Raw genomic sequence first — 11409 nt, forward strand, 5'->3', positions numbered from 1 at the left:
TTTGTCTTTTATACCATATCATCTCTAATAATCATAAATTACAATAGGTTTATGAATTATTATAGAATTAGGATGAAAACATCGGCCCGTATTTATTATTATTATTATTTCTTATAAAAATTCTTACACATATATATATCTATATAATACTTTTACAAAATTTTATTATATATATAGAAAAAGAGCAATATAAAAAAAAGTACAAAACTAAAAAAAAACATTGATTATAAATTACAACGATGTCGATCATTGAAAATAAAATTTAAAATCGTCAAACGTAACGCGTTCTTCCTTTTTTATTTTTCATTTACTTAAGTGTACTTCAATTTTATTTTATATTTTTATTAGAAAGTAAAAAATTAAAAAAAATCTTCCAATTCCTTATTTCCAGTACGTTCGTTAGAGATGACTCCTTGGCGACTTTAATTGTCCCATCTTAGCGTAGACACCACAATCATCATCGTCATTACCGTTCCTATATATCAATAGTGAATATAAATAAATGAGAAATTTCTACTGCTATCGGTAAAAAATGATCACGAAAAATGCTGTAAGAAATACCATTAATTGTAAGTCCTTTTTATTTATCGTGTGTATAAATATATTAATACGAGTCAGAATTTTGACACACATCTAATAAAATCAATTTATTATTCTGTTTTATTACTGTTACTTTGTTCGAGTTAAAAACATTTTTAAATAAATAAATAAAAAAAATAACACTTACTTAATAGCAATCAAAATGATTTGAAAGAATTATTATTTATTATATTATTAGAGAGAGAGAGAGATGCGCGCCCCCTTATTATATAAAAACTCCTCTTACAATTAATCATTTTCTTTTTTTTTCTTATATTCAATATTCAACTTAATTGAGACACACTGTATATATATTAACAGATATACTAACAGTGGATGATATATATGCTAACTAACATCCAGGTCTATTAGGACATATTAAACGAGAATAATATGAGATTTATATTTTATTGGTGAACGATCTTTTCTCTATATGAACAAAGTTAGCAAAATATAGGAAGAAAAAAAACTCAACACAGTTTCAAACTACACAATGTGTTATTTTTTTTGCTGTTTTGTTATTTTTTTTTTAATGTATTAACAATTAACATTCGTATATGTTCTCTTTTTAGGTACAATTATACTGTTATAACTTTCTTTTTTATAATAACATGGTAATATCTATACAATAAAATTTTTTCTTGACATTATGATATGGTAACGAGCCAGAAAACTGACACGAGTTATTGTACATATCCTTTTTGTCTTCGTCCAATTTAGTATTATGCATGTATAACACAGTTGAAATAAATATCTCAATAAAATATATATATATAGTAATTATATATAACTCTGCTCATACTTTTTTGTATACTTTTAACTATTTTGTAACATTGTATCCTGTGAAATCTTTACAATATACAAAGAAGAAATGAGAGATAAATTTATTTTTCAATGACGTAATAATTTTTTAATGGGATCGATAAACAAATTATATTCATCTATTGTAATTAAATAAGGATTGTACAAGTTTGGATATTTTAATTTGATTATTAAATGGTAAATAATTATTTAAAAAACAAAGTATATATATAATCTTGTTGTGTCTATACATAAAATGTGCGTTTAATATTTCAATAATTTAAGGATTTTATCGTAGATTAGTAAAAGAGCCGATAAAAGATCCAAAATTATTTGAATAACAATTGAAAATATTTGATAAATTTCTAATAAGAATGTATGAAACTTAACAACACAAAATGAATTTAACAAATTTTCTTTGATAAGTAATTAATTTCTAACAATCATATTATTATAACAAAACGATCAAACATGTATAGATTTTTAATTTCATGTTTTTGTTACTAAAGGTTCATTAAAATAAGAAACCATTATTTTGAGAAGTTCTGTCATTTACGAAACAAAGAAAAAATAATGAAAGGTCTGCTTTCTTTATTTGGTAAGTTAAACGTGTGCTTATAATTATATGCATATATATATATATATACATGTATGTACATATTTGTGCAAATTAATTTATACATACTATATATATATATTTATTATTTGTATATTTAACGAGAATAACTTGGCCAAAATGTTCTTATTATCAATAGATCTTCTCTCATTTACATTCCACCAGTAAGTTAAGTGTAATGAAGTCAGACAATAGATTACAGAAAACTAAAATAATTATAACGTTAGAGACGGATTAAGTGTACATAGTATTTAATTTAATGAAATGTTGTTTTTAACGATTTTACTATATGTATAAATAAATATATGCTAGTAATTTCAGAAAAGCACAAATATTAAGATAATTATTAACTATTGCGTTTCTATATTGTTTAAATGTTATTATTACTTTTGATAGAAATAAAAATCAACATATTAAATAAAATTAATGCAAGAATTAACGTTGCATGCCCAAGTCTAAACTTATTGAACGACTATCATTGTATTTCAATCTAATCCACCTCTAACTTTAATTGTGACTATTAAACGCTTACATGTGTTCCGGATGATTGCGTATACAATCGATCAGATCAGCAGCTTTTAACTGCCCGATGCAAATACGATGGACTGCCGTGAAGAGAGGAAATTTATTTTCCATATTTTTAGATTTTAACATATAATTTACTTCTTCTGCTGTAAATGGTCCTTGCAATTTTTGTCCATTAAGCATTTCCTTCTCTAATTCCTCAATAGTCTGAAATAAATATATAGAATTTGTTTTTTGACAATTTATTGAATTCTGTAAATCTAATATAAGTCTAATGATAATTATAATGTCACTAACCTTTCCAGTTTTTACAAAAGCTTCTGATACTTTACGATTTCTTCCACCGTAACATGTTGTAATAAGATCAGCTACGCCACAGCTTTCAAGGAATGTCGACAATTTTCCACCAGGATAAAAGACATCCACAAATTTAATCATTTCCTTTAATCCCAAGCGAATAACAGCGGCTTTTGTATTATCACCTAAACCTAATCCATCGACAAAACCAGCACCGCAAGCCACAATATTCTATAAATATATCGAAATGATAATAATAAGTAATATAAACAATAACTTGTTAAGAATATAATGTATATATTTAAAATATGAAACGAAACATATTTTATAAATTACCTTCAATGCTCCACAGCATTCGACTGAATCAACATCTTCTACTACATTAACTCTAAAATACGACACTTGAATCAAATCTCGAAGAATTGGAGCCATTTCTTTGTCCTTGCATCCTATAAATTCATAATATAAATATTTTTAATTTTACTCTCTAGTTAGTATTAAGTATTAATTTGAAATACAAGTAGTAATTTGTAATTATGCGTATAGTTACATACTTTACTTTAGATGTAACTCACATCGTTATTTACCTATGGTGGTTTCGCAAAACATTTCTTCTGCTACCTCAGACGCTAAGTTTGCTCCCATTAATACGGACACAGGAATGTGTAATTCGTTAGAAATAATATGTGAGATCAATTCTATCCCACCACCTTCTTTTTTGTCAAAACCCTGTACAAAATAATTTAGAATATAATTTAGTCGAATACACATATATGTTATTACAACATATATTTATCATAACATACTTTTACAAGGGAGAGACCAATGGCTGTAGGTTTAATATTTCCAAGAAGTGTGCTACATATTCTTGGAATAAATTGATGTGGCACCACAAAAATAAGAATATCAGCATCCTTTGCCGCCTCCACAACATCAGGAACTGCAACCTAACATTTGATGTATATGAAATATATGTATAAATTATTATCCTACAATATCCTATATAATAAAAGTATTAATATCCTTTTTAAACTATAAACTTTAAATTTATTATCAATGGTTTGGAGAAAATATAATCTTGATTGTAATCTTGATGATATCATTTATAGTTGTAATATAATAATAAAGAACAATATTAAAAAAAAAAAAAAAAAGAAAGAAAATAAAACAACTTAATCGTTTATCATCATAAAATTATAAACATAATCCGAATAATACATATAAATAGAAAATGATCTACTGTCGATAATATACGTCATTTTTTAAAGATAGTCATCATTTTTTTTAGTTTTATCGGTAAAGTAGTTTTTCATATTTCAACTGTAAATAAAACATGTTTTATGGAATTTTAAAAATGATTTATTATAAAATTTCAATTCAAATTTTATAATTTAAACCTAATAATATTATTAATACTTTGTTTATATTTTTACGAATGTATTACCGTTATCAAAGAAATAAATTAGTCTTCTTGGAATTTGTGTGATTTGTTTTGCGTGCTCATGTTGAGGATCAAAGTTCGAAGTTCGAAAATTGTTTGACAATAAAATAAGGAAGCTATTAGAAAAAAAAAACAAAAAAAAGAATAAAAAGGAAGATATACGCGTATAAATAATACGTAAATATTTAAATGTTCTTCGCGTTATTTCATTTATAACAAAAGAAAACGAAATCCGTTATTATTTATAGAGTTACAATTTACTCGTGTGAAAGTTTTTTTATTATTCATTTTAAAATACTTTAGGAAAAACGAGGATTTAAATAGAAAAAATAATAATTATTATTACACAGAAATACTTACCACATTTTCCGGAATTCGATGGCCAGGTAGGTATTTAACATTCTCGTGTGTTTCATTGATTATCTCAGTCAGTTTCTTTCCATTTATTAATTCCTCATAGACGTACATAGTAACGCGGTTTTCAAATTTATCTTGCGTTTTGGCATTGGCGCCAACTATCTTAGCAATGGCTGATCCCCTGTAAGAAAAAAAAAATAATCAATTCCTGCTTTACGAATTGTAACAATATTATTTCTCGGGAATATATAAATTTTATAAATGAAAAAAAAAAGAAATATAAAACCTTGCGAATTTTTGTTATTACATCTTATTGTTAGATAATATCTTCTATTTGTTTTATGATATTTCATAACACTAATCCTACTAATTTTAGATAGCTGGCATGTTTGTATAGATATAAGATAAATAATTTTACTAAATTTCAAGTATTCCATTTCAGTTTCTCTTATCCGTTATATAGTATCGATTATTGATAAGTTTATAACGTAATATTTACAGGAACAAGTTATCTGTTCATATTTAGTCAGTTACCATCAATCAATATTCACATTAATTTTTTCTAAATAATACGAAAAATGTATTTTTCCTATGTGCGTGCGTGTGTATATATAAAAATAAAAGATTACATAATAATAAAGACTTTGAATTAAATTCATCTTTAATGTATTATAGAAATATTTTTATATAAATATATGCTAAAGAAAAATAATCCAAAAATTGCATTATTTTGTAAAATGATATTAGATTGAAAATAAAAATACAAGTGTTATCTAAGCGCGTTATTTATTTGTTTCATTTTATTTTGTTTCCTTGAAAAACAACAGATGTGGCAATTGAATCTGACTATGTAAGAATATGTATGAGACATTAATAAGTTTCTAGTCACGATAATATAGTCAGGGAAAAAATTTATCATAGCTTGCTACTATTTTATATTTATACAATATCATTAATATAATAATAATAATACTACTATCATTGATATATTAAAAATAAAATATTATTGAAAAACTATTTAGATATTTGATTGTATAAATTATTTTATTACAATTATTTTATTTTTTTTTAAATATCATATCATAGAAAAAAAGAGAAAGACAAAAAAATAACTATAGTTTGTTCCCACATATATTTTAGCCGCTTAAATTCGAAGGTTAACGCGACGACACGCTCGTTAAAAATGATAAAGGATATTCTTATACGCTTGACAACGAATCTACTTATTCTATTTGCTTGGGTACTATTCAAGAAATTAGAAGCTAAATTGAATCTTATTGAAAAGTCGAAGTAACCTTCGACCATCAACAACACATGCGAATCGATGAATCGTTCTTTTTTATCTCTTTTTATCTCTTTCTATCTCCTTCTATACCTATCCTTTTCTTCCGTTCGATAAACCTTAAAATATATATATATATATATATACATCTCTTTCTCTCTTTTTCTATTTCTTTTCTATCATAGACATATTTACCAATTTCCAGAACCAATGATGCAGACGCGTTTCTTCTCCATTTTGTATATTGTAACTTGAAATTAACAAGATACTAATGAATAAAGGAAATTCTGTAACAATAATAACAACAACAATAACCAACAATAACAACAATTAACAATAATGATTAGACACGAGATTCAAATAAAAAAAAAAGTAAATTATTTTTTTCTTTGTTGTTTTTTTTTTTGTAAAGAAAAAATAGTCAATGGACAATAAACCCGTGACGTTAGAAAGCTCCGCCGATTCTGAACAAGAACACGAAATCGCACTATGTATATTTCTACCCGCCAGATAACGTCAATCGCGCATGCGCTTACCTCCATAGAGATGAATTTTTCTTCTTTTTCTTTTTCTTTTCTCTCTCTCTCTCACTCGTTTCATTTAATGTCGCGTCTATATTATCACAATTTATAAATAATCTTTTCCTAATTTTTATTTAGTTTTTAAATTTCAATACTTTGTAATCTAAATGTTTATATAAAAAAATTAATAAATTGTATGTAATATAATTATTTATATATATGAAAAAAAAATTGTACTCGCATTTGAAGTATAAATGTTGGTATTTAATAGGAGACGAAATATTAAAGATATATACTATGAAACGTATATTTTGTAGTCTATTCTTTATAGTTCATAGCATACACTGTTTTGAAAGCTAAAAACATGACAGGAACATGTTTTGCTAAAAGTTTAATTCATTGTATGTTATTGCATTATAATGAACGATGTATCGATATATGCTTTTTGTTACTGTCAATTTGTTTAATTAACTTTTTAGTTATATATATGAGCCACTTATTTGATAACTCTATAAATATATATTTTTTCATATCATTTAATTATTTTATGAGTATACTAATTGTTGCCATTTAATGCTATTAAGTTAATCGCCTTAGTCTGTGAACGGCTCATATAGCATATACATATATATATATATATATAGAAAGTATTTATAATATATTAACATATTTTGAATTTTTATTGATTCTGTGCAATGTAACTACATCTATAATAAGAACTATATTAGTTAATTAAGCAAATTTTTTCTTTTCTTTTTTTACTCAATATTATAATTACACTTTTTGAAAAAACACGGATTAATCAGATACACCTTCAATTATAACATTTACAAGTTACTATAATTATTTGAAACAATGATTACATTACAATTTGGTTTTATATATTCGTTAATCTGATGACATATGTATATATATTTTTGTCTATGTCATTTAAAACAGCCTAATTGTTTTAATTAATGCCCTTAATCCTCGGTAGTCGATTGAGCGGCATCTAGAATAATTTCAAACGAAAATGGTTGAAAACTATAACCCAAACCAGCGTAAAACTTGCTTTGGAATTCTACCCTGTATTAGAAAGAAGTAATAAACAATATTAATTTCTTTAAATATAAACATTATACTTTAGGTATCATTCTTATTAAGAAATTCATTTAAAATTTTTCGTATTTATTTTGTTCTAACATTATATTTTCTTACCAGTGGAGACGAAGAGTATGTAAGAAAGCTGAAAGTCCTTCCATCAGGACTAAAATACCAACAGTTAAAACAGCCCAAAATGCGAATACTATGCAAAGGAAAATACCACCAGCCCAACCTTCACGAGTCAATCCATTCCTCATTACCATAGCCCATAATACTTCTGAGAGTTCTATTAAAAATTTATGCGTTTGTACGGATATGTGTTAAAGATTTTTTAGAAAAAAAAAATAAAAGAAGAAATAAATTTTATTTGTATTTAAACTTACGCGCATGAGCAAGAGATAAAGCCCACAAACGTAAATATGATGCAGTATGCGAAACGCTACCAAGTACATATTCGATAGTATGAATGCCTTGATGTATGAAAACTTCAGTCATATCTTCTTGTTCTTCTTTATGACCACCCTGGACAACACCTGTTGGTTGCATTGCACCAACATTACCATCTACATCACCATTTTCAGCACCATGATTGTTTAACTGCATTAAATATAACAAATAAATTAATTATATAAACGTATGTTAGATAATTCAAATATAACATTGTATTATAATTGTTATGTGTACATACTTGATAATGTTGTTTTTTTGCATTACGCATTAATGTAATTGGCTTAGCTAACAACATCCATGGAATACAAAGGATAGCTATGACAACTAAAAATTTTTGGAATCCATCTTGACCACCATACATCCATTCGTCACAATCTTTCAAATGTACAGGTTTATTGAAAAGTACCATGTTGATAAATGTTATTAATACTGATGGTGCACAGTAAGGACTAGGACGAATTTCTGTAAAAATTAATAAAGAAAATTTTTAATAGTGAAATAATGTTTTTATATATATAAATATAAAAAATGAAAAATTTAATGATATTAACCTGATGTTAAGGTTGCATGATATTTTATCCATTTTATAAACATAAGTACAACCATGTATAAGAAAAGTACTACTAAAAATATAATCTGAGGAATAAATTCGCAAGTGATATTTATCTTCCTTTTGAAATACATATGATTCCACAATCCAACAACAACACCAAACAACATATGCAATACACCAAAGATTATTGAAATCTTCATTTTGTACGAATTTAAAAATATAATTTTATTTTCTGCTAATTGCCATACAGGATCCAAACCAAATGGATAAGGATTTTGTCTGTAATCCGTTGTATTTGGATTTAATTGGAGAGCTCTATTCGTATGAATAGTCTCGTAATCATAAGTGATATTCCAATGTGACCCAAAAATATTTAAAGATTTAGAAAATACATCGTTATATATCAATCCTGTATACATTGAAAATAATCCCATTAAGAAAATAATATATCTGCCACCAAAAAAGATATTCCATATTTCATTGTCAGATTTTTTTGCTGCTAATGGTTTTTCTTTTAAAACCATCCATCCACCAAATAAAAACATAATTAATCCGTGTCCAAGATCACCAAACATGACAGCGAATAAAAATGGGAAGGTAATTATAGTATATGGAGCAGGATTCATTTCTCTGTAGGATGCAACTCCATATGCATCGATCAAAGCTTGAAAACCCTTAGTAAATTTATTCGTACGATTATAAGTCGGTGGATCTTCGAATGTTTCCATACGATTAAGAATAGGAGGTACAGAACTACCACTACGTTCCTATAAAATATATTTATATAAATAATAACAAATGATACATTTAAATAATAGTAAAAATAATAAAAAAAGTGATATTACCGTTCCACGACGTAAGGCAAGCTGAATCGTTTCGATATCTAATACAGGTACCCAACATTCCGCTATCAAACATTTTTGAGTGACATCTAAATTGAATAAGTTTAATGTATGATAAATTGCTTTTATTTTCCGTACTTTAACAAACCAATTTTTGATATTTTTTGCTGCAGCTACTAAGACACGGTGGCGATGATCTTGAGTTTGGCCAAGTACCTATAAAGATTTTCTTATCTTTTAGAAATATGAACAAGTCACAATTAAAAATTAAAAAAAAAAATGTATATATACATATATTATTATTTTACTTAAATACACTATTTTTTATAATATACATATGTTTAATTTAAACATGTTGTTTTTTAATTATAAATATTTACCGTGTTTAAATCTTCAATACGTGTCATCACTCCCATAGCCATTTCCCTTCGATCAGCTGGTGCTTCAGGACAGGGGTATAAAGTTGCCCTGAAACCTTCGCATATTTTTTTAACTCGCGTCTTTAATTGATCACCTTGGAAGAAGATAATAAATACTGATTTAAAGACTTGGTCTCCCTAAAAAAATATCAAGAAAAATAAGTTTTACTATTATCCTACATAAAATTTGTCTATTTTAATTACGTACCGTTGAAGGATCCTCCAAGGGTGTTTCAATTTCGGCTTGACGTAAAAATACATTTCCACGACATGCACGCCATAGCATGCGTTCAAATGCAGGAATGCGTTCACGTAGTATAACTCCAGCAACGAAACTATGAAATACATATGAAAATTAATATTAATTCATAAGAAAATTTCTTTTTTCTGTTTAATATAATAATCCTAAAGTTAATTCTTATTTATGTATTATTTATTTGTATGTAAGTATATCTGATTAAAACTATAACGTACAGAATCAGAGCTATTTATTGAATTATGCAACAGATTGTTTGTAATGTATATATCATTTTATATATTTATATACATATATAAATAAAAAAATGATAAATTACAATATTATTTAATGTAAGTTTCATAGTTGAAATTAACAGTAAACACCTACAACATGGGTGTTATGTAATTTTCAATCTGTATCGATTTTTATATAACTTATAACGCAAGTGAAGAGAATGGATAAATAATCTTATTTTTATTTATTATCATGTGAATATGTTATTGCAAAACAAAAAAAGAACCTTGACTTCTATATTAATATTAGAAGTTTCAAATTTGTTTTCATTGAATGATGATCTCTGCAGCCATGGTTATTCACATACCTATTCTTAAGGGGTTTATTTAAACATGTATAATAATTAGAATGAGAATTTTCTCAATAACACAGCAGAATATCTTGAACAGCATATATGGTCACTCCAAAAATGTTACTTTGTATAAAGGTAACAACACGTATATATGTAGTTATCAAAAAACTTACAAGAATACCGGTGCAACCATTCCCAGTGGCTTCAATACTGTTTAAAATTGTTTATGTAAAAGTATGTGTACATACAGGTATTCACAGCATTAACAAATTTGATTAAATGCGCTTAATCATTGAATTAATGAAAGTTCTGATCTAAAATGATTAAAATATACTTATGTGACATATTAACTACACTATGTACGATTAATCTTACACAGATTACAATTTCGGATTAAATATCTATTTCAAATATAATGATCAACATTCTGTAAAGTTGGAAAAAATTAAAAATTTTACTACTGCTGCGCAGAGTGAAAATATTAGATTACTATAATTATATAAACTTATTGTAGAATGATTGAATATTGATCTATTTAATGATCATGCCATGAAATACCAATTAACATATTAACAACTAATCAACCAAAAAAAATGCTACACTTATATTTTCTATTATATTTCATTTAAGAGATTCATCGTCAATAGAGGATCTATAAAATTCATAGAAAACTATTTCTTTTTTATTGGAGAATTTGAAAGTAAAGTTTCATATATATAAAACCAATGAAAAACACAAATTTATAAAATTTTCATGTTAAACTTTCGCTTATTATAAAAGTAATGCAATTGATATGTTTAAATTATCTGGGGTATATAT

General features: G+C 25.8%; 2 protein-coding genes across 3 annotated transcripts; both read right to left on the reverse strand.

Annotated features, from left to right (window-relative positions):
• Positions 1–292: 292 nt before the first annotated feature.
• On the reverse strand, positions 293–6411 carry LOC106791900 (glycerol-3-phosphate dehydrogenase [NAD(+)], cytoplasmic-like). 2 transcript variants are annotated; one of them, XM_014757904.1, is made up of 8 exons: positions 5746–5936; positions 4620–4797; positions 3625–3765; positions 3406–3547; positions 3155–3267; positions 2819–3049; positions 2529–2728; positions 293–475 (listed from the first exon to the last, which is right to left on the reverse strand). In XM_014757904.1, the coding sequence occupies exons 1-8, from the start codon at positions 5919–5921 to the stop codon at positions 400–402; spliced, it is 1257 nt and encodes a 418-aa protein (XP_014613390.1). In that variant the 5' UTR covers positions 5922–5936; the 3' UTR covers positions 293–399. The 2 variants fall into 2 exon arrangements, with proteins under 2 accessions (XP_014613390.1, XP_014613391.1); XM_014757905.1 differs by lacking the exons at positions 293–475; positions 5746–5936 and adding an exon at positions 6094–6411 and having other exon boundaries at positions 1955–2728.
• A 313-nt stretch (positions 6412–6724) lies between these two features.
• Positions 6725–10101, reverse strand: LOC106791898 (the record flags this gene model as incomplete). The annotated part of the gene is given in 8 exon segments (XM_014757899.1): positions 6725–7484; positions 7617–7788; positions 7886–8099; positions 8191–8414; positions 8504–9272; positions 9351–9563; positions 9728–9904; positions 9975–10101. Coding segments are annotated over 8 exon segments (1999 nt in total), but the record flags the coding sequence as incomplete, so codon positions are not given.
• Positions 10102–11409: the final 1308 nt, after the last annotated feature.

Source organism: Polistes canadensis, unplaced genomic scaffold, assembly GCF_001313835.1.
Source record: "Polistes canadensis isolate GaletaPanama2010 unplaced genomic scaffold, ASM131383v1 scaffold_351, whole genome shotgun sequence".
Lineage (NCBI taxonomy): Eukaryota > Metazoa > Arthropoda > Insecta > Hymenoptera > Vespidae > Polistes > Polistes canadensis.